Source organism: Charadrius vociferus, unplaced genomic scaffold (assembly GCF_000708025.1).
Source record: "Charadrius vociferus isolate BGI_N301 unplaced genomic scaffold, ASM70802v2 scaffold885, whole genome shotgun sequence".
Lineage (NCBI taxonomy): Eukaryota > Metazoa > Chordata > Aves > Charadriiformes > Charadriidae > Charadrius > Charadrius vociferus.
Genome location: NW_009648594.1, coordinates 937017 through 961048, shown reverse-complemented (window position 1 = coordinate 961048; position 24032 = coordinate 937017). Strand labels below are relative to the sequence as shown.

The window sequence follows — 24032 nt, the reverse complement described above, 5'->3', positions numbered from 1 at the left end:
ATTTTGCCCTCCAAAATTTCTGTACATCTTCATTTTTTTCTAAACTCCTTGGTCAAGTTTATAAATCATATATTACATCTGTGATGGTGGATAGTATCATAATGAACTGTAGCAGAAGTGAATTACAGATTGAGTCCAGTGGTGGATTAATACTGTATGTGTTGTTCGTCCATACTTCTTTGAGTATCTCTAAAATGCCAGCCTTTTCTTATATAGGTGCCCTTTAATCTGGTATTTTGGGTGCCTTTGTTAGAAAGTTATTTTGGGTGTGTTTTTCAAACACATCTGCAGAGTTGGACCCACCCAGCAATAGGCACCTCCTAAGTTCCATAACACAGTGAATTTCAATGCCTGAAGCCCTAACTCCAAAAAAGGGCTGTATACTACCCTTGTCTCTTTAACATGCCTTTTCCTTTCAGTTTCATAAACCCATCGTTTGCTGGTGTCATTCCCATCATAGCAAGACTTCAGTCTTTGCTAGGCAGTACAGATTATTCTGTTCCCTATTTCCTGTTTATATATGCATAACATACAAGAGGATAGCACTCAGTTTTCTTGTATGCTTTTTCATTGTGAAATAGGATTGCTTATACTGCCAGACCAAAGTTTTGCTACAAGTAATGAGTTAATTCATCAGCTTTGCATAATATGTACTGTTCAGGTAAATACAGCAGATAATGTATTTCAGAGGAGCCACAGTGGTTACGTTAGTAGGAAATTAGTAGTAAATCCGTTTTCAGACAATGTCATGAGAAGACAAATAAAAGTACTTACTGTGGGTATAATTTATGCAGGGGGTAGATTTTAAGAACCTCTTTGCTTCCCGAGTTTCATTAATTGTCGTTATGCAGCGTTGCTTGTAATGTTAAAAGGCAACTGATTATCAGGCTTTTCAGCTTTAATTATAAGGGATGATAACCCTTTACTTATCTTAGTCATCTTATTTCATAACGTACTGTTCTTATTTTTATTATCTTAGATTCTTGAAGCGCTGGCAAAAAGCGATGAACACTTTGTGCAGAATTGCAACAGCCTCAATTCCTTAAATGAAGTGATCCCCACTGAGCTTCAAAGCAAATTCAGTGTCATTTGCAGTGAGAAAATTGAACACATCTACAGAAGAATCTCTAGTTATAAAAAGGTATGACCGGCATGTCCTAAGCTTGGTGATATTTGTCTTTTAAGGGAAAAACAAAGGAATGTGGTACAGTTCGAATCACTCTTCAAAATGTCTATTGCAATGGCAAAAATATGGCTGAAAGTGTAGCTATTTTGAGGCGTGAATGCCTAAACTGAGTAATTGCATAAATTGTTTTCAAACTGTGCTCTTTATTATCCCTGTTTTAGACACTGGGTGGATCGTGTCCTTTCTTGTTCGCTGTGTTCAGTTGTAAATACAATCAACTGCATATTTCCCACATTCTTGTAAATGCCTTAAATCAATACTCTAGTGAATTTGCAGATGTTAACCAAAAGTGAAGCAATAACAGCAGAATTGTTTTTTTCCTTCTAATGCATCTTAATTTTAAATACCAAATTGTTAGCCTTTTATTCATCTCTCATATCCTTCAAATTGGTATGACTTTTTCTAGCATGACTATTAATAGTAATAGCTCTGTAAATTTTTAGATTAACTTGGGTTAATAAAACATTATAGCATGGAAAAAGGAGAAGGTGCTGACTTTCATACACTTGAGATCTAAACTAATGAGATGTGAATGAATAAATAACCCGGAGTATGACCTCTAGTTGCTGTCAGTATATTTCTCTATAGTTGTTCAGCTAAGCAGGGCATAAATGAATCAAGTCTTTGCCAATTTGTTAATGCAAACTTATTTTCTCATCCTGGCTTCTGGTTCCTCTCCCATGCAGCCTAATTCTTGGGAGTTCGGAGCTAGTTTGGAGTGGGTCCAAAACGGCTACATGGAACTGGCTCTGCCCTGTCTTATGTCAGCTGGGGATCTGAGTTGTGACATTTACAAATTGGACTGTTCTGAGAGTTAATATGCAAAAAATTGGGGAAAAAAAAAAAAAAAGAAAAGGAAAAAGAGGTTCAATGTAGAATCTTCCCACAGTTCTAAAAGTTGTGTGGAAAGGGGCAGATAATGTTTTCTTGTTTTTTGAGGAAAAACTGTAAGGAAAAACTGTAGCTTCAGTAGGATGCACGCCAAAAAGAGGCTTTCCAAAGACTTTTCAGGGTGCTCTCAGGCAAAAAAAATGGAATAAACTGAGGAGTTGAGTCACAGAAGAAAACATCAAAAGGATTCTGATACTGCATTACCAAACATTGAATCTCTCTGTTGTTTGCCTGAATTACATATCTCTGTGTTTTCAAAATTGATTCAAAACTTCTTTTTTTAAAAAACAAATTCATTAGTTTTAACATTAATAATAGTGTGTTTAGAGTTTGAGTAACATATAGGTGGTTTATACCTTTCCTGTAGCTAAAAAATTTGAGCATGCTGTACAGTCTCTTTACAGGAGGTCAAGACAATAAATGAAATTTTGTTGTGTTATGCTGGACATGAAACGAACATCCTTGGAGAAGTTTTCATAGTGCTTATACTGTTTAGAAGCAGATACTGCTGATACAAAGTGCACTTTTAAGCTCATCTGCTCAAAAATCAGTAGTTTCACAGTTACAGCTTTTAATGACAATTAGTAATGCAATGAATTTCAGGAATAGATATGTCATTTTCTTGGCAAGGTAAAGGTAACCATAGTTACAGCAGACTTTCGGAGCGCCTGAGCCCGGCTTGGCTCCTGGTTTCACTGTGAAAGTTCGAATTCTATAAATAGAAACCCTGTAGATTTCTGCAGTTCCTACTATTATTATTATCAGAACATTTTGCTCATAATAGACCTCAAGTCCAGTGCCATGAGTCCCAGATGTTTCTCAACACATATATGAAAAGAATTTTGGGCCTGACTTATGACCTGATTAAATCATAGCCAGGCATTTGGTCTCTCTGGAGCAGGATGTGTGGGAGATTGAGATGTGAAATATGTACTGCTTGCAGGAACATTTTCATCGTTGAATGTCCTTAGTGCCCTTCTTAACTATTTGTACATTCTTCAGCCTTCGAACAATTCCATAATTGGATTTCTTGTAACCTTCCAGATCTTGTTCTGATATGAAGATTTAAATGTAATTAATCAGTCAAATGTTCATCAGGCTGAAGTAATATGACACCAAAATAAACAGAAATTTAAATCCCAGCACAAACCCCTGTTATTACTCAGAGGGGACATACCTTTGTTCAACTGAAGTGTTAGTCAAAACTTTGACTGATTGAATTTGTACTGACATTTATTAGGGAGGGAACTTTGCAAGGTAACTTTGAAAATATTCTTATGCGTGAGCTATTCGCCGTAGCTGAGGTAGGTCTGTGCAATATTTTCACTGGGGAGATACTGTGATTAAAACACCAGGGACTTGGAACCGATTACATCTTTTCCAGAAAAAAATCTTCCCTAACAACAAACTGCACTGGAAAGGACACATTTTGACAAAAATCCTACTTGTGACTGACAAGTCGTTTTTCCAATGGGAGAGCTTGATCTCATGACTTTTATGTTTCTGAAGTAGGTGTATTTTCTAAGTGTCCAAATTTAATACAGTTCAGTCTTAGCCATTTTGGGTTGACATCATCTCATTTGAAAAACCAAATAAGCCTGTTCAAGAGTGTGCACAAATTTCAGGTGTTATAGTGAAGGAGATGTGGGTAAACAGTCTATTAGAACCAGACCATAAAACAGAGGGGAAAAAGTATATCTTCATCGTTGCTGAGCTGATATACGGGGGGGAGAAGAGGTGGTGGACTAGCAAAGTCTTTAAAATACGTTGTTTGCAATTTTTATGCTGCAATGTTTATCAGCTTCATAGAATCACTCAAAACTACAGAATGGTTGGAAAGGGACCTCTGGAGATCTTGTCCAACCCCCGTGCTCAAGCATGGTCACCCAGAGCCAGTTGTCTAGGACTGTGTCCAGATGGCTTTTGAGTATCTCCAAGGAGGGAGATCTGACAATCTCTCTGGGCAACCTGTGCCAGTGTTTAGTCACCTACACAGTCAAAAAGTGTTTCCTGATGTTCAGAGGGAACCTCCTTTGTTTTGGTTTGTGCCCAGTGCCTCTTGTCCTGTCACTGGGCACCACAGAAAAGACCCTGGCTCTGTCGTCTTTTCACCTTCCTTCAGGTGTTTGAATACATTGAGGTCCTCCTCGAGCCTTCTCTTCTCCAGGCTGGACAGTCACAGCTCTCTCAACCTTTCCTCATAGGAGAGATGCTCCAGTCACTTAACCGTCTATGGTGGCCCTTAGTTGGACTCTCTCCAGTATGCCCAGTGCTTCAGTTGCGGCCTCACCAGTGCTGCATAGAGGAGCAGGATCCCCTCCCTCTGTCTGCTGGCAATATTCCTAAGGCAGCCCAGGAAACCATTAGGGAGGACTTCATCCTTCCTGAACATGAAATTAATAATTCATAGCTTCCAATTCTGTCTTTAGTATAGCTTCAGGCAAAAACTTCAGGAATTTTTGCAAGACGTTGAACTGAAAACATATATGTCAGCAGGTGTTTATAGATGACACATGCAGTATGGTCATAGCGCATTTCCAGACTTTCTCCCCAGGAGGACATGCTTAATATTTTATTATGTTGCAAGGAAAGAAATTCTATCTCCTTATTACAAGGCTATTTACATTCGTAAAATGTATCATTTACTTCAAAAACCAATGCCTCAAAAATACAAAATGAAAAATATTTTTTCTTTCCCTTGTAGAGGAAGATGGAAATTATGAAGTCAAGGCATCTGAAGTCCAGGATGCTTGAAATTTTTTAAACTTTTGTTTTCTAGTGAGGTACACAAGTTTTGTCAGCCAAGTGCTGACACATCAAAAGCTGTTAACCAAAATTTTGTTTTCTTTCTCATCTTTAGTTTTCAAGAGTATTAAAAAACAGAGCTTGGCCTACCTTCAAACAAGCTAAGTCAAAGATTTCACCACTTCACAGCAGTGATTTCTGTCCAACCAATTGCCATATCAATGTGATGGAAGTGTCTTATCCTAAAACCTCAACTTCCCTTGGTAGTGCCTTTGGTGTACAGTTAGACAGCAGAAAACATTCTTCACATGAAAAAGAAAATAAAACCACTGATCAAGGTAAGTCAGTTGAGCTTGAAAGAATTACTTCCAGTGCTTCTGATGCAGAGCCTTAAAAGGTAACTGGTTTAGGTTTACATCCTAAATATTAAAATTAAGGACAAGCCTTTATGAAATGCCCCTGCTTTCAATATTTAGGTTCATTTTAAAGCATAATAAAGGCTCATCATAATTTTACAGTAACTTTTTCCTTAAATAGCTTGACTTTGATATGCAAAATAAAATGCAAGATTAAATAATTACGTGACGTTTTAAGCAGGAAAATATTTCAACATCTCTTAGGTATTTTACTAATGTCAAAATTTATGTTGAAAGAAAAGGTAACGATGTAACCTCTTTGGATTATTCCCAGGTAAACTGAATCCCATGATTTATGTCCAACATACCATTACTACTATGGCTGCCCCTTCAGGACAGTCTCTTGGCCAGCAAGAGGGCCATGGTCTGAGGTACCTCTTAAAAGAAGAAGATTTAGAAACACAAGATGTCTATCAAAAATTGCTGTTCAAATTACAAGCTGCACTGAAAGAGGTGGAAACATGTGTCTGTCAAATAGACGAGTAAGTAAATGTTACCATCTGGACTTGCCTTTAGTTTTTCCATTGAAGATACTGATAAATCTGGGTATCCTTTTTGTGTAGTGTGGAATCAATGTTGACTTCAGATAGAATTGAAATAAGGCAAAGAATTTAAGTGTAGGTAATACTATATTGTGTTCTTTTTCCCAGCATCTCTGATTTTTCCCCACTTTTCTCTAAAATGTGGAAATGCTAATTATTTTGAGGTGAGAGAAATATGAGACCCGCATGTCATCTAAAATTTCACTAGGAATTGAAACAAATGGCAGAGGTATAAAAAATAGCTTTTATTTAACTCTTCAGGTATTGCTGAATAGTCCCAGAGATTAATTTGTAGGCAAAGCATTTTTCACCTATAGAAGGATTATTAATTTATTACACATTTTGTAAAAACAAATTTGCCTTAATGAAGAACTCTGGATCTAGGGAGAGCCATTCTTGAGTGATTAGGACAGGGGGGACTTGAATGTGGGAGACCTGGAGTCTCATCACAGTTTGTCCTAATTCAGGACAAGGATTTAGATCTTGTGTTTCCAGTTGTGAGGTAAGTGACCGCTAGGCTGTTTCCTGTCTTGGGATAGGATGAAGAAGGATGATAGGTCTTTCAGTTTTGAAAGATCCCGTATGTAATGCAAATGTCAGAAATTATTCCTCTTGAAAATATATATAATACATTTTTCTTGAGTTTAAAAGCCAATCTTTAGTGATCTCCAGTTTGGAAAAGTGGTGCATCATTGCTTCTGCTGTTATTTTGAAGACTGTACAATCGTTTGTCCTTTCATAGTTATTTCTATTTTTTTTGTATTATCCTAATAGTAGTGTAATAGTTAAACAGTAATAAGTAATTGTAAAGCATTACGTACTGCAATAGGAATGAAAGTAAGAATGGCCTGAATTTATTTTAAGAAATTGTTGTTATCTGTTCCTTTAAGTAGTTCTGCTAATTATCATCCTGAAGATGAAGTCGGTTAATTAAGATAATTTCAGTGCTTGGGTGCACTTAAAAAAAAAGACTGTCTGTAAAGCCTCTGTTGTCACTCTTCGTCAAGGAAGTCAGAAAATTATATATGGAAGTTCAGTCAGTATTTCAGGAAGTTCCAGGTACCAATCTGCCACACCTTTCCTTTCCACTCCCTTGAGCTGGTGATGCAAAAGCACAGGGACTTCGGAGCCTTTTTTCTTACTCATGTATGTATAAACGCACACACACGCACACTCATATATATTGTGTGTACAGGTATATACATATATATACACACATATATTCATTTTGTGAGTCACACAGTTGTGAAAGTAAGCACAAGGGTTCACTTTTTTTTTTTTTCCTTTCATAAATTTCCTGTAGACTGACCTTGTAGCAGTTTTTCTATAAGGTGCACAGATTTATTTAGCGAATTTTACCTTTTGCTGTTTGTAAGACAGACTTTTCATGCTTTGTTCCTCACAGTCTCTGAGTGGACTGTCAGTGTTTAACTACTGTGGAGGAAAGCGGTTCTATACAGGAAACAGGAAAGCCAGGGATAGCCAAGGGACCTACTTAAAAGTGCTGAACAGGAAAGAGGGGAGCTGGGACTATCTGGGTGTGAGCAGTTCAGCAGTACACGGTGTATTCTATTAGAACATAGTTACAGCTACAAATTAACTCTTGAGAGAAAAGTTAGGACTACTAAGAAACAAAAAATAAAGTATATAAGATAGGATAATCAAAAGAGCTGTGCTTTAATTAGAAATATTCATACTTCAGCCTCTAGGAGTATATGCTTAAACATAAGGATCCTTGAACTTTTTTACAAAGACTGGAGGACCTCTGTTTTCTGTCATGACATGGGCAACAACAAAATTGATATCTTCATTTACTGAATTGCTTATTATTATATAAGCAATCCTCATTGTTATAATTTATCAGGACAGAAAATAAGAATACACTGTCACGATTCTAAATTTATATAATATTGATTGATAAAAATATTGGGCTACTAAATGACTACTTGGTACCCTTTATAACACTACTGTTGAAAAAGCTGTTGCTCTTTCATGTTACTAGATGTCTCTGCTCTGCGCTGAGGTCAGCAGTGGTCTCTCTCAACCCCCAAAATCTTGCGGCAGTGTTATCTGCCCAACCTCTCCTGTCTGTTAATGAATGAAGGAGAACTGAAGAACAAGCATGTTTCACCTGAAGAGCAGGTCTGTGAGAGCTTCGGGATTATGGGAAGGCGATATCTAAGAGAAGATTGTGTTGCATTATCTTCATAACAACTTTCATCACGGCTTCTTGATGGTATTGGATTGAACAAGTACGGTACTGATGGAGAGAGAAACAGAGATAGACACAAAAAAGTCATATATCCCCTTTCCACAGCCTTTCAAAGTTCCATTGACTCCTCGTTCAAACAGTTTAATAGTATCCCAGTACTTCTTTAGTACCATTGCCAGATACCCACCGTTGATGCTAGATGTTATACAAAAGTAAGTCCTTCAGGCTGGTGATTCTGCTGTGTTCTTGGTTCACATGCACTCAGTGTGTTCCCACGATACCAGCTGTTTTTTGGAAAGATGTCTGTTAGGAATATATGAGAGGCTTGAAGGTTTTCCGAGCTGCAGGGAGTGAGGAAGAGGCAAAACAGCTTACAGGTTGCATAGGTTTCGTGTAGCTGCCTGTGGCTATCCATTTTTAATGCTTTGATTGACCACAGCAGATTTTGTTTGTTTCTGACATACTTTTAGGATTGTATTGATTTGGGTTCCATATAGGATTAATTCCATGTGTGAGGATTTTTTTTGGTCAAGATTTAAATTTCTCTGTTTCATGGAAATTTTCTACATAGTTACAGACTTTCTAGTGGTTAGTTACTACTCATTCACATATCTCTCCTAGGAGATGGACGTCTAAGATAATTTTGCTAGGGGTAGACCCATCTCCAAAGAAAATATAATGTGCAGGTGCTGTGTTTAGGAATTAAAAAAAAAGCACTAAAAAAAAGTCTGTTTAAGCATGATTATTGGGATTTTTTTTGCGTCCAGGTTTGGGTTTCTGTGTTTTAGACTCCCTGAATTGAGTTTCTAAGAGCACTTCAGTGTCCTCAGGAACTACCAGCTCCAGAACTCTGTTATCCAAAGTTCCAGTTTTCGTTCATGGTAGTTCAGCAAAAAAAGCTTCATTAGAAAAAGAGCCTGCCTGCTGAGAGAAAGTGAAAAGCTCCCTTAGGAAAAGCTCCAGCTACCTTCATCAGTCTTTTACTGAGATCTTGGCAGCAGCGACTAAACAGTCACATAAAAGAAGAGGATATAATAGTCTGTCTGTGTCTTGACAAATAATTACTCAGGGGAAGATATTTTCAGGAGCTGAAATTGCAGTTCATTATACTTGTTTTGTACTCTTGATTATTTTCTTGCAACAACAAAATCCACAAGAAGTTACCAGAATGGATCTGCCCAAAGCCCATTTTTGTTTTCCTACAAGTGGATAATAACGAGGAAACAAGAAAAAGCGAAAGTATAGATTAATCCTTGTCCTTATCTCATCTCATCTTCCAATACGCAGTGCTGCAAGTTCTTCTTGGAATGGACCTTTTGTTTTAAGAGCACTATTAAAATGATCTGTCCTGAATTTGTCTCATCCCTTTTTGAACTCCTTTTGTATTTTTGTATTCCATTTACAAGTATGAAGAAATGATTTTCTAAGGTCTACATTTTCATAACGTATTTATCTTATGGCACGTTCAAGAACACGTATGCTCTAGCAGAAACTGAACACCGCTGTAAAATACGGGTCCCATTTTTCTTCCTGTCCTTGTGGAATCACGCTAACCAATGACTTACGTGATAGGGAAGAACTGAGTTGTGTTTTCACACTGATATGAGGTGTTAAGGCATCATGTAGCTCAAAAGATGTCTGCCTAGTGGATGGGTGGGTTTAAAGTCCAGTAAAATTATAACTTTTATTTAGCTCGTCTATATTTCAGTTACAGTTGGGATCAGTACCTTTTGTACTGGTATGTAGGATAAATATGTGCCTGTCTATCTCTTGTTAGCTCCTAGCCAGAAAAAGTTATGCAGAAATGATGAAAAGATTTGCTAAAAAGCTTTAATTATTATCTTTGTTTCCCTAAAGTTAATGTCAAACACTATGTTAACATCTATCATGTCATGATTTCAGTGAGACCAAGCTTGATACACCATTTGAGGTGTGTATTCATTGCTATACAGTCAACAGACAGCATTATAGGGATAATCTACTCCATTGCGTTTCCAAAGTAAATGGTTTCTTAATTTCTTTCTTAAAACTCTGTCCATTCCTGAGAGTCAGGATATTATTTTTGTATACTCAAAAATGTTATAGTTGAACACATTGTCTGTGTTTTATATGCAAAAAGTCACCGCTCTGAGTCCAGAAACTTCAACTTTCAAGAATAGCTTAGGATCAGGTTGTTTTCTGGTAGAATATGTTTATCAAAAGAACAGAGAAATTGGTAGCTGTTACTGATACAGTACTGTTGTTACATACAGTTACTGATGTAACTGTAGCTGAACAAACTTCCTGGTGGACAACAGGATGACCGTGAGCCAGCGATGTGCCCTGGCGGCCAAGAAGGCAAATGGCGTCCTGGCATGCATCAAGAAGAGTGTGGCCAGCAGGTCGAGGGAGGTCATCCTCCCCCTCTTCTCTGCCCTGGTGAGGCCGCACCTGGAGTACTGTGTCCAGTGCTGGGCTCCCCAGTTCAAGGAAGACAGGGATGTGCTGGAGAGGGTCCAGCAAAGGGCTACAAAGATGATTAGGGGATTGGAACAACTCTCATCTGAAGAAAGGCTGAGGGACTTGGGTCTGTTTAGTCTAGAGAAAAGAAGATTGAGGGAGGATCTCATTAATGCTTACAAATACTTAAAGGGAGGATGCCAGGGGGATGGAACAGTCTTTTTTCAGTGGTGCCCAGTGATAGGACGAGCGGTAACAGGCACAAGCTTGAACATAGGAAGTTCCATCTTAACATGAGGAGGAACTTCTTTACTTTGAGGGTAGTGGAGCACTGGAACAGGCTGCCCAGAGAGGTTGTGGAGTCTTCCACTCTGGAGACATTCAAAACCCGCCTGGACGCTGTCCTGTGCAACCTGCTGTAGGTGACCCTGCTCTGGCAGGGGGGTTGGACTAGGGGATCTCCAGAGGTCCCTTCCAACCCTGACCATTCTGTGAAACTTAACTGTATTAGGATTAAGAATGAATTACTTCAACTGGCAGAGCCCCCCCAAATTAAGATGGAGCTCTAAACTACTTAAAATCAGAATTCCTCCCTTGCGTCATGTAACAGTGCTAATATATGAAATAAAAGGAAATGAAGGAATTCTGAATGCTACCCCTTAATAACAATTAGGGAAGCTTTTTTTTTTTTTTTCCCCCGCATAAGATATGCATCTCCCGGAGTTTCCCTTCAGCGCTATGTCTAACAAAAAGATCTAACATATGTTTGAATCCTGCCATGTATTTGGTGGAAAGTTTGCCAGTTGACCATTCAGGCAGCTCCTACAGTAAACCTGTGCTACTGTGTCTGAGTACTTTACAGGAAAATAGGCTTAATTCAGTATCTTCTGGTTTCAAGTAGTTAGAAGGTAGGTTTTGCAAGAAAAATGCTGCCTTTCAAATCCAAATATTAGTTTGACAATGTCATTCTAATGGAGCGTTTGAGTAATAGGAATTAAAGGACAATTGCCCATTATAGCTGTTCTGATCTTGAAACTAAATTAGAACATCTCAATATGAGTTAATCACTCAAGAATATGAATCTTTTGCTTCCAGTACTTGTACATGTTCTAAATGTAGCAGTCTGCACTGTTCTCTCTTCTTGACTGGATGTCACTTTTGTTGTCACAGAAACTTGTAGATTAATCATCAGTTTTACTAGTGATAGTAGCTTAGGTGCTTTTAATGTCAGGAAATACACAGATATGTTAATAAAGATTCTTAAAATGCCTTAGGAAAATAGCTTGTGATGCAGGTTGGCATGTCTGGTACAGTAGTAATGGAGAAAATGTATGCTTTTCACAGAGATACAGTTTCTTTGGTTTGTTCTCTTGATTGTTGCTGCGAATTACACAGTTCATGTTTAAAAATAGTTATGTTAATATAAAATTTGACCCCAAGTGTTCAAGAATGTGCTGTATTTCTTCCCCAGCCACAATCATTGCCTTCATACAAAATTGAGTATTTCGTAATGCTAATGGGTTTCACTGTTACACTTTTTAACAGCAGAATGTGTCACTTTATTCCCTTGTTTCAAATAGGTATGAACCAAATTAAGATATTCCCTCTACATATTATAGAATAATAGTTGGAGGACGTTGACAAGAAATGTTATCCTTTTGTTAGCTCACTTTTGGAAAAACATGAATTTATCTTGATTTCTTTTTTTTTTTTTTTTTTTGTCTCACAGCCTTCTTTCTTCAATAACATATTCTCCCAAATCAGAACGTAAAACACCTGAGCCTTTAATACCGGCAGACAGTGATAATGAAAAGGGGGAAAGGAACGGGAAGAAAGTCTGTTTCAGTGTGACAGGTGATGAACAAGAAGATTCTGGTCACGATACCATCAGCAACAGGGATTCTTACAGGTAACTTCACTAATAATATTTTCATTTCTCAACTCAATCAAACCTGTGGGTTTGTAGACTGTCAAGTGGCTATGAGAAACATCAAAATATAATGATTCAGACATTTCTAGCAGCAGAATAACTAGCATCAAGATGTGTTACAAAATGTGTTCAATAAACTCTTTTATGAGTACAGATCAGTTATTAGATTTTGGTATCCCTAACATTCATAGGATATCGCAGCCAGAGTTGTAAAGTTTTACTTTAGATTAAAAAAAAAAAAAACACAACAGAAATAAGTTCTGTTGTTATGTTCCCAAACAACAAACCAAATATCTGCCATGGAAAGCAAGGTGCCAGAGCCACCACTCTTGCTAATCTAAAGAAAAAAAAATTTCTGTTTTTCAGTATGCATTTTACACCTTCTTCCACTCTAAACAGTGTAGCATCATCTCATCTCTAGAATTTGTAATGCATCACATTTACTGTGAATTAAAACACGAAGAATTTTGAAAAGGAAGGAGTAATTATTGCAAGCACAGGTTTTACAAAGATCATCTTCTGTTACTTAGAGAGAATTGGTTAACTACACGATATAAAATCTAAATTAAAATTTTAGCTGCAAGTAAAATAAGGGTTCATTATTTGTTCATTATCTTGGTTCATTATTATGCTCAGAAGGTAGAGTCTCAGTAGGGTCATCATTTTTCTACAGAACCCTGTGTTGCTGAGATCTCTTTCAAAAGCTAATATTTGATTATTGCAGCATGGTAAATGGGAACTCTTTGTTAGACTAGAAACAGAAATATACGTATAAGTTTGAACAGAAATAAACGTAGAGTTAATTTGCATAGATTAAGTCCATCTTGTTCTAACACACAAGCAAAGTGCTGTTCCAGCTGAAGCATGTTTAGGGGTTTCTGCATGTCCATGATGCGTCAAACTAACTGTGCAGGAGCTGCTCCGGTGGTGTGTGCTTGCTCCAGTTGGGAAGTTCCCCAGTTGGCACAAGATTTGTATGTGTAGAAAGAAAGTTCGACTTATGACATGAGAGTCTCTTTGTTTAAAATATTTTCTTTATTCCGATTCCAGTTATTTATAGTCCATTCTGGCTGTTTAGGAGTGGTAAAATCTAGGGTTCCGTGTGCAGAATAATCGTAAAATCTATGAGTTTAGAACAATTGTAGGAACGAGATAGGAATTTTTTGTTTCTTTGCTTAAGTAATTACATTAGGCAATACTTAACATCTCCAGATCCCGTAATGCCACTGTGGTTATTGTTAGAACTAGTAGGCTAATTTCAGCTGTTAGAATGCTCTCATTTTGTGTTGTAGGGTCTCATTCTAAACCTTGCGATACAACATAATAAAAATGCAGAACGATATAGCTAATCTGTTCCCAATTTTCCTGTGTTTTATTTTCTCATACTTTGCACAATCCAGTTTTAAATAACCTTCATCTTCCCTTTGGAGACTTTAATAAGTGAATAGAGTTAGCTAGAAAACATTTCTTAATATCTAGCCAGAAATTCTTAATACTCCTTGGGACTGTTCACCCTCTGTTAGGAACATGTTGTTACTGATGTCTTTTCATCTACTTAATGCATATGATTGTAATTATATCATATTGCTTCATTTAAAAGTTTTCCCCATTCACTTACCTGATTGGCTACGGGTCCAAAACGTATTGCTTAGCCAGGAAACGTGAGTCAGTACGCTAAAACTAGTAAAAGATCACTTCTGTATTTACAAAAACAAAGAAAACAAGTAGGGAGCACATGGGTACGTGTATAATTGCAGTGTTATATATAAAATATAGATATTTATATCTTTGTGAGTGGGTACACCAAATTCATAAAACCAAACCCAGATTCTTATATATAAATATCCTTTAGGTACACTTCTGCATTATCTTATATTCACTTGGGTTTTTAAGACTCCCTCTGCTGGATAATTACTTAAGCGTATCGTGCTTTGAAACTAAATTATCTTCGTGTGGCTAAGCGACTCTGAAGACTTTGAATTCAAATTTGTATTCATAGGATTTTTAGTACAAAAGGCTATGTTTTACTCTGTTTATGCTGTATAAGTAGGTATGTTCTCCATCTATTTTCTGTATGGAACAATTTATTTTTGAGAGAAAAGAGCAGAGAAATAAAACCCCAACACATTTCAATCCCCAAATGTCCTTACTAGACCAGTGTGGGTGACATTTTGTATGCACAGAAGTTTTCACTGAAGTCACAGATGTAGATGTCTATACATCTCTAATGAAATGAACAGCTGGAAGAGATGGGATCATAAGCTAGATTTTGGCTGGCAGCAAAAAAATAGTTTGTAATTTGAGTTTTGCTGCTACTCAAATGGATCAAATCTCTTCTAAACCCATTATGGACTCGAGTTTGCAAGTCATAAACCAGAGTATTTCTTCATTTGTAGTAGCTATGGACTAGGAGTACAGAATATAAATGTGGAGTTACTAAAACATTTGAGGCCCCAGTTTCAAAAAGTGTCAGTCATGTAAGAAAAGTTGGTTGTTTTGTATTGAAAGCGTATATTATCATTCTGCAAGTACTTGTTCACATGCAAGGTGAAGGGAGACAATTGAATCATCTGTTTTGAAAATCTGGTCCTCTAAGTCCTACCAGGATTGCAAATTATATGATAGCCTAAGTATAGGAATTTTATTGTTGATAAAGAATTGTACAGACTAGCTCATTGTTAAATTTAAAAGGGGAAAGGGGAAAGAATTTCCATAAATGTGATACAGAGCCTGTGTTAATGGACGTGACTTTATTTCTTTTTTTGTTTGTTTTGTGTTTGTTTGGTTTTTTTCAAGCGATTGCAACAGCAATAGGAACTCCATTGCCTCATTCACCAGCATTTGTAGCAGTCAGTGCAGCTCTTATTTTCACAGTGATGAAATGGATTCAGGTATGTTTAGAAAAGTCAGCTATTAATCTGTCTTCTGTTCCTTTTATTCAGTTTTTATGCTTTTCATTTGCCTGGCAGTTTTGTTGGTTTTGTTTTAAAAATTACGTCCTCCTTGGTAAGAGAAGCATTATCATTTTGCTTCTGCCTAGCTGGTGGTGCACTTAAAGAGTCCTTATGTGAAAGAGAGCCAACATTCCAGCATCTCTGTGAATAGACTGAATTAGTTAAGAGCTCTTAGACTTACTACTTTTAACCACTTTGATGCCTTGACCTTGACAGTGCACAGACTAAGGAGCATTTTAGGTGAGTGTGGAATGCTCTCCCAGCCCGCGTCAGCACCCGGACGGCAGGATACGGCTGTGTATGTTTGTAGGAAGGAATGTGAGACCACATAGAAGCACATTCTTGTTTATGCCATGACAAATTGAATTTAAATAAATGCAGCTGCTAATAGGAGTGAGATGGGATTTAACTGCGTGGAGTACAAGGTCATTTGCTCAGGGACTAATAATAAAAAATATTTGCTCTAAGCTGGGAGTTCATCATTTGAGAATGATTTAGGAAAAGAGAGAACTGGGCATATTAGTTGAATATGAGCAACCAGTGAGACTTGGCCATGGAGAAGGCAAATTTTATTGCTGGTTGTATTTTCAGCTGGGACAGGAAAGTAGGAAAGACATTATGCAAGGTATCTGAGATACCTTGTGAATAATGCAATTCTAGGCAGCCGCTTTCCAGAAGCGATACATACTTAGAGCTGAGCAGATGCAGAGGAAAAGATGAAGGACGTAAAGAGCTGTTAAAAAAAGAGGAGACCCAGGGTCTGTATCTTCAACTTAAGATATAAACAGGCTCATACGCGCTTGTTCAGCATCAAGCTGAAGTACCAACTGAGGTGCCTAAAAAAATATGTCTATCCAAGCAGTGTTCAAACTGATAAATACTGCTGCTCAGTGCTGCTCGTCTCCTGACAACTTAATTTCCTCCTAGTTCCAAAGCTAACCTGGTTAACTCCAGATCAGGGGTCTTTGACACTGTACTGCATCTGTTGCAATTAAAATCCTGTGAAGGGTTATAACTACTGGCTGTAAGGACATCTAAAGGAGCTAAAAAAAAAAATCAAGGAGAGAAAAGTGCTATTTAAGTGTTTCACTGACATAAGAAAAATGAGTCTAGATTGACCATGAATAAATTTGGGTTATAAATTATCAAGTAGCGACTTCTTATCTGTCACTGCAACAGCAAGGAGGAAAAACAGTTTTAAGCTCAATTTTTCACAGCTTTTGAAAGAGTTCAAGTTGCATCACCCGTTGTCTGAGAGAGCGAGTGACTTGAGGGCAGTGACCTAGGAGGGTCCTTCTCCTTTGTACTCTCTTAGGAAATGATGTGGTGTGTACTACTAAAAGCTTCATATCAAGTACAGGATTTGGACGCTGTATTTTTGTTGAATTACTAAAATCTCAAAGCCATTTAATTAGTAAGTACATTAAGATTGTGATTGGTCTGTAGAGTCCCTACAAAAATTTTATGGTGAATGCATTTCAGTGACTTTTTGGTCTGCTATGTTATGTTCACACTCCTTAGCCATTTAGTCTGGTGTTCTCCAGCATAGAAGAATCATGTGTTCTGGTCACAGAATGACTGAGGTTTGAAGGGACCTGTTGAGATCATCCAGTCTAGTCCCATCCCCTGCTTGAGCAGGTTGTCCAGGACCATGTCCAGTTGGGTTTTGAACATGGTCCTTTCTCTAAGAACCATTTCTGTTACCGAGTGACTACTAAATGCAAAATACATAGGGACAACAGTTCCTATAATCCTGAAAGCCTAAGTATCAGTCTATGTGCAAAGCAGATGATCTAAGATACAAAGATTCTGGAAAATATGCTGAAACTTCTAAACAATTTGTTTAAAAATATTTTTCAGGCGATGAGCTTCCCATAAGTGTTCGAATCTCCCATGATAAACAGGACAAGCTCCATAGCTGTTTGGAGCATCTTTTTGGTCAAGTATGAGATTATTTTTCTTGGCTTTGATACTAATGTCCATGATTGAGCAAAGATGGCTTTAGCAAATACTTCTTTTTCTTTTTACTTTTGCTTTCCTCTGTTTACTGGGATGGTATGTATTTACTCATTCTCCTTCAGTTTTCTGTAAATAGTTCAAAACTGCAAGTTAAACAGATCCGTAGATTTAGTCTGACATTCCCTAGCTTGTTACTTTAACTAGTGCCATTAGATAAGAAAGAATCGAAAGCTGCTTTTCTGTAATCCAGATTTCTTAAAGAAAGCATTTCTAATTGTTGCTGTAAAAAACATCTTTCTCACACAACCTTGATCCCAACAGGTTGATTCAATTGTCAATCTTCTGAAAGGACCAGCTGTGATGAGGGCCTTTGAGCAGACAAAATACTTTACACCAGGTCGAGGCCTCCAAGGTAACATTTAATTCTATCTGTGAGAATCAAAAGGCAGCTTAAAGGGTACATGGATATGGCTGTCTGCTCCTGGAGCTGGGTATTAAAGAACTGATTTTGCCTAATCTTGGCATGTTCTGCAATAATTGATTGTTGAAGTACTTGTTACGTAGGTCTTATTCTTAGTTGAAAACCTGCTTCTTACACTTTTGTTGCACAATGTATGAAAGAATTTCAAGTTTGTTGGGAAGTCAGCTTTAAATTGCAGACTCTGAACTGACTATAGAATTGCTGCAGTTTTTGAAGCAAGAAACAGGTTTTGTATATTGCAGGTGTTTTTATTATTTTTTTGTCTCAACTACTGAAGCCATTTCTGATCTATTTTGTTACCAATGACAGATTTTTGTTATTTTTTGTAGATATATTATTTGTGAAGTTGATTTATAAGTAATTTGCAGATATCTAGTCACAGTAATATTTATGGCAAATATATGCTTATATAAGTATTATCAGTTGTTTTAAAAAAAATCCTGTATGTAAAGTCAGATACTCTGCTAACACTCACATAGTTGTTTAAGTCTAAGTGGATAAATAGGTATCTGGTGGTAGCCATAAGACTGTGATGAAAAATGCCAAGGACTTCTTTCAGTGAACTGAGATTAAAAAACAAAAAAAGGAGGGGAAAAAAAGTTCAGTTGGAGTCTGAAGGTTGTATCAATGTCTCTAATACATTTGATTATGATTTTATTGATCCTGCGTATGTGGGGTTTTTTTGTAAAGAAAACTGATTTTAGATGGCCAGAGGGTAGATCTCTGGCTTTTATAAATCACCAAAATCCTACTGAAGTCAACTGAGCATAATTACTGTACACTAATTATCTGGTTTTACAAAACCTGAAGTACTTCCCCCTCACTGAATTTGCATGGAAGACTGCATAACCTCTTTTGGTTTTGTTTTGTTTTGTTTTATTTTTTAATTTTATTTCCTATTTTGAGAACAAGATAATGGGGATGAACTTAGAGCATTTCTGTTCTGTGTTTCTCAGTTTTTCAGACTGAGTATCTGGCAGGCTCACACAGCAAAATGTTATCCTTTCAGTGGTATAATAAATGTTCAGTTGGACACAAGATGTGGCCAAGTCAGATATTTTATTCTTGATCTGCACCATCTTCATGAACCGTACAAGAAGTACTTCAGTGATTTGAAAGATAGACTAGGTTAAGCAATAAGTAATTTTGTTTTAAGTTTAATTTCCTGATTTAATTAATTTTGCCTCTAAAAGTTCCAGGGACCTGTTTCCTCCATGGAGACAGGCACCTTCTATCTTATGTACCTGGTTCAGAAAGAGTCTTGTTTAGGAATGCTGCTCTCTCTCTCCTTTGACGAAAGTAGGGAGCTTACATGATTGTTAGACCTGTCACCCTAGATTTAACTAGAGTTAAATAAGTTTACACTTCCTTGAGCTGTGAAAACATTTAGGAAGAAATAATGTCTTAATGTGACTTTCTCAAGAGGTTTAAGCAGAAAAATATTATTTTTGTCCTCGCTTAGAATTTCAGAAGGAAATGGAACCGAAGCTTAACTGTCCAAAGAGGCTACGACTCCACATCAAGCAAGACCCTTGGAACCTCCCCAGCAGCGTCCGGAGTCTTGCCCAGAATATCAGAAAATTTGTTGAAGGTTAGTAAGAACAACATGACCATAAATAAACACTTTGTTAATGATAGAGTTCCTGGGGAAGGGAAGGGGAAAGATACAACTGCTTCATGTTGCTGCTAGGCAATGTTTGCTGTACGCAGTGTAGTCTATGGGAAATGCCTGAATTTCAGGACTTTTTTGTGTTCTTAGAAGGTTAGTGGAGTATCTCAGCTGTTTCAGGCTCACCCTATTGGCTTCAGATAATGAAAAGAAAATTGTCTTTTCTGACAAGTGAAAACAAATGAACCATATGTTGCATATGCTATGTTATTTTAGTTGCAACAGAAGTCCGCTGGGTTTGACTGATCTTCATGGGACTGACACACCAAAATGGGGCTTTCCTTGAAATTAAACTCCCTTTTTTCTACCATCTTAAATGGAAAGATGAAGACTCTGCAGGACAACTTTTGTCCTATGTCTTGCTCATATCTGTCACTGATCTGAAATCATTATCCCTCTAAAATCATGCTCCCTCTTCTGCCATGAAACCAAATCTTAGCTATTGGTTTTCACTTACTCCATCACAACTGATACTATTGCTTTTCCTCCTCCACGTCTGTCTAAAAGCTACCTAATACTCTGCTGCTCTTCACCACCAGGTGACAATGTGAGCTGGGTCTTCTGCTATCTCCCTTGGCTTCATAAGAAAGTAACTGGGATTTCCTCTCCCGATAATCTTTGCTGTAGCTTCTGCTTTATTTCCTGTGCTGTTTGATAAAGAAACAGAAATAATTAGCAAAATTATTTTTATAAAACTACTTGCACTAGGAGTCTACGTGAGAACAAAAACGTGTGTCAGGTCTAGCTTTAAACGATTTGTGTGTGTGTTTGGCTTTTTTTGTTTTGTTGCCTGATTTTCATGGTGTTCCATAAAGAAACTGCTAAATTTCAGATCACTGGAAAAGAACTTTCTGATAAGTTTTATTAAGATAAACCTCCAAAATCCAACCGGCCAAACCAAACAAACTGTTCTTCCTCCTCTTCTGACTCTTGTTATTTTTCATTTCAGATACAATCATATTTTCAGACCCTGGGTTAGAAAATTATAAAAACAACCACAAAAACATCTCCTGGTTTTGGAGTCAATCACAGTGGGTTGACTCTCCAATACTAAGAGTACTTCTTTTAGTTTAATGGTGGCTGTCCCTGAGTGAAAAATGAATACATTTTTTTGGATTTTTTTTCTACAGTTCTATCTTCAGCCTAAACCAAATTATATTCAAGTATTATTATGGTTTCTTTCACATTCCTCTTTCAGGAGGAATGGAAATGTGTCTTTAATGGTCCTTCATTGCCTCCCCTTCTGAAGCCAAGCCTAACAGACCATTTTCACATAACTTGTGTGCCCATAAATAGAATTAATAGACTTAACCCATTTCAACATTGGTCATATACCCTTAATATTGAGCTGAGGTTATACAGATAAATTTGGTTTTAAATCTACCACAAAATTTCAGTTCAGCAAGGTCCAAATGACTTTCTGCCTCTCTATAATACAAAACTTATCTTTTCACAATGCTACTCTAATGTAATGGTGATATTTACCAGAAGGTATCTTGATGTTTGCAGAACAATAAAACCGTTGGCATTTTCTAGTGTTTTTAGAAATCAGGATTAAAGAAGGTTTTCTCTGTTGATAAAGTAACTGACTACATTGCAACTGTCATGCTTGTGAATGGTGCACGGTCAGAGAGCTAAATATAAAAGGAATTACTCTTGTGCTGTTCAAGAAGAGCACACACTGTTCCTTACCTTCTCTCACCACTGTGTCTCAGAAGTTGTCTGCTCATTTTAAATATTCTTGGCTTTCACTTTCCATCCACGGCATCTGAGCTTTTGTCAGAGATTTCCAACAACTGGCTTCTATGCCATCTTCTTAATCAAATACATGGGTTTACATGTAAATTTATCATCTTAGGTTGATTATTCACCATCAGTCTTTACATCCTTCTATTCTTTTGTTGTGGTTTTTTTTTTTTTTTCTTTAATTTGATTCCTATTCCACCCCCTGCCCCCCAAACTGGTGTCACTAATACTGGTTCCTGAGAAGTACTCTGCAGAATCATGATCTACATCTTCATCATAATTTTGATTTACCTGTGGGACCAAGGAGTTGGTGTGATGTGAAGGATACCCGAAAGCCTAGGTTCTTGTGGCTTCGTTGGCACAAATAGCATGGAGAAATAAGAGAGCAGAAGGGAAGAAGTGCTTCTCAAGAATTAGTTTCCAAGACATGTCTGGACAGGTATATGTAATTTAGTGTTGAAAAGATTCATGGCAGAAATGTGCCTCTTGGGTGGTTTTGGGAGACTGCTGTGATTTAGACGGGCTTAGGCCTGTATAAATTAAACTTGAGACACAACCAGCAGCTGGATCTAACTGAAATCAGATGAGCATGAAGCAGGGTTAATAGTGCTTTAGCAGCTAAATTTTCCCTTCATACCTTCATTTCTTGTTTTCTCATTTCCAATCTTGCCGTTATGCATTGTGTTCACAAGTGGTCAGGGTACCTAGAAGAACCACTAGGACTGCCCTTAGCTATTTCTGGATGAAAACTTACCATGTAGTACAGCGATTTACCTTCCCGTTTTCCCTCTTCCTTGCTTGATTCTGAAAAAACAAAAGATGTCCCTAATTTGACTGGTTTAGTTGGGATTATGAGAACAAGTTGAACAAAATCTTGGGGTTCTAGAAGAATCTTCATGTTTGGTTATAAGTAAAAAGCAGTGTTTTAATAACTGAGGAAAGTAGATATATTTGTCTCTTCTAGCAGGTTCTAGAGGAAGTAGTCAAAGGAGACCACAGACACAACTTTGTTCACCATGCAGAAAAAAAATAATTGTAATTAAAACCTCCAGCTGTTATAAACATATTTAACCATTGTTGATGAATGCTAAAGTAAGGATGAATGCTTTCAGTAAATGCATCTCCTTATTGAAAACTGACTCATTTTTATTTTCATAAAAAATCACAATTTGTTACTTATTGTTCTGTAGCATTGTAGAAGACGTATTAGATTAGACCGATTAGTGCTTTAAAGCAGAAGGAGACATGGGAGCCCCACAAAAATGAAACGTATTAAGTCCTAGATCTTAGGATTCTTTTTATTTACTTTGTTTAATAAGGATGAAGAAATGGGAAAAATCAGAATGCCTTGAGGATGATCGTTCTGGTCTGTCAGTTTTCTGTTTATTAGTATTGGAATTGGGAGAACAATTTCTAAAAAAAAAAAAAAATAAAATCTATGAAGGTTTGCACAGATTAAAAAAAAAAAGGAAAAAAACAACCAAACCTTTCTTGACAGTAAATTTAGAACATATGTGGAGATTGCTTTGTCTCATTTAATTTGTCCTACCATATCATTAGAGAAAAAAGTTTTCTATAGTTACAGTAAAAGGCAGCACTAGAAGGCTAATCAAGTTGATAGAATTGAAGAGTTCTCTGAAATAGTGTATAGATTCTAGGAGGATTTATCTGGAGCTGTGTAACTAAAGCAAAGATGAAAGTTATTTCTTGGAGTGACTGAGCCTACTAAATTGTTAAACCAATAAAGATAAAGACAAGTTATTAGCAGAGGCAGATCTTTGAAGATGGAGTGCTTGAGTTCGGTGCAGGAGACAGCACCAGTCAGGGCAGGAATTCAGTGGTCGCTGTAAAGAGAAAAACTAACGTAGGTACAGAATTTTGGATGTACGCGAGATATTAATGTGAGAATTGGGAATATCAACAAGATTTATGGGAGGAAAGGGATGCTTCAGAAGGAAAGCAAAACCAAAACTGGCCAGCATAACAGTACAAAGGTGTAAAGAGAGCAAAGACGAATAGAAATTTCTGTAGTTGCTTTTTCCCAAAGGAAAAAAAAGGTAAGATTTTTTGCTTGAAAGAAGAGTTGTTTCAGGACAAGTCAAATTTCTAGTCAGCTAGCCACATAACTGCATAAGGAAGCGCAGTTGTATTGCTAGCACAATAATTTCGAGTTTAAACAGGAAGTACTATGCACTTGAGAAAGTCCACATGTATTTTAATTTAAATTAGGATGAGGAGTGAAGGAGCCTTTCAGTCATTAAAGGCATAAAAATGTATTTCAACTTAAATCATAATATATGCAGTACAAATCTTAGTCTTATTTCAAAAATATTTTCAGATGTCAGAAACAAAATAAAAATAAAATCTGCCCTTTACTGGCAAAGATCAGAATATCATAACAGGAAAAAAAAAATACAAAAGAATTAAAGAATAAAAGAAGTTGAAGTCATCCTGCATTACAAATCATATGATCTAAAGAGAAGTTGCTAAGGAGTTACTCCTCTCTGTATGCCATGTAGCAAGAAGAGGTGAAAACTTCCATAGCATTTGGAATTTGTTGAAAAGCAAATGGTTGACATCCAATGTTCTCTCCTAACGCCAGGTAAGTCTCGGCTTATACAAAAAGCCTAAAAATACTCTCTTGCCTGTGGGTATATTTTGAAACACAGAAGACTTATAGCAATGATAAAGGAGAGTTGCAGTGTCCTGTAATCTTCCCATAAGCAGGAAATCATTATTTATAGATACCTCTAATGCTTTTGAATTCAGAGATTCAACAAATCTCATATAAAGCAAGCTGCAAGTAATAGCTTCAGTGTGTCTGAGTTCTTCAGATAAAAGCTGCATTTCCCGATGTTGTAT

The 24032-nt window shown here is 37.0% G+C and overlaps 1 protein-coding gene across 1 annotated transcript in view; it reads left to right on the top strand.

Annotated features, from left to right (window-relative positions):
* Positions 1-979: 979 nt before the first annotated feature.
* LOC104287505 (phosphatidylinositol 3,4,5-trisphosphate-dependent Rac exchanger 2 protein-like) overlaps positions 980-24032 on the top strand; it is a gene marked incomplete at its 5' end in the record, with an annotated part of 76535 nt that continues 53482 nt past the window's right edge. Inside the window, 8 exons of the mRNA XM_009886221.1 lie at positions 980-1141; positions 4938-5160; positions 5513-5720; positions 12161-12340; positions 15158-15252; positions 17176-17258; positions 17596-17686; positions 19218-19346. Coding sequence (XP_009884523.1) covers positions 980-1141; positions 4938-5160; positions 5513-5720; positions 12161-12340; positions 15158-15252; positions 17176-17258; positions 17596-17686; positions 19218-19346 — 1171 coding nt within the window. The remainder of the gene's footprint in view (positions 1142-4937; positions 5161-5512; positions 5721-12160; positions 12341-15157; positions 15253-17175; positions 17259-17595; positions 17687-19217; positions 19347-24032) is intronic.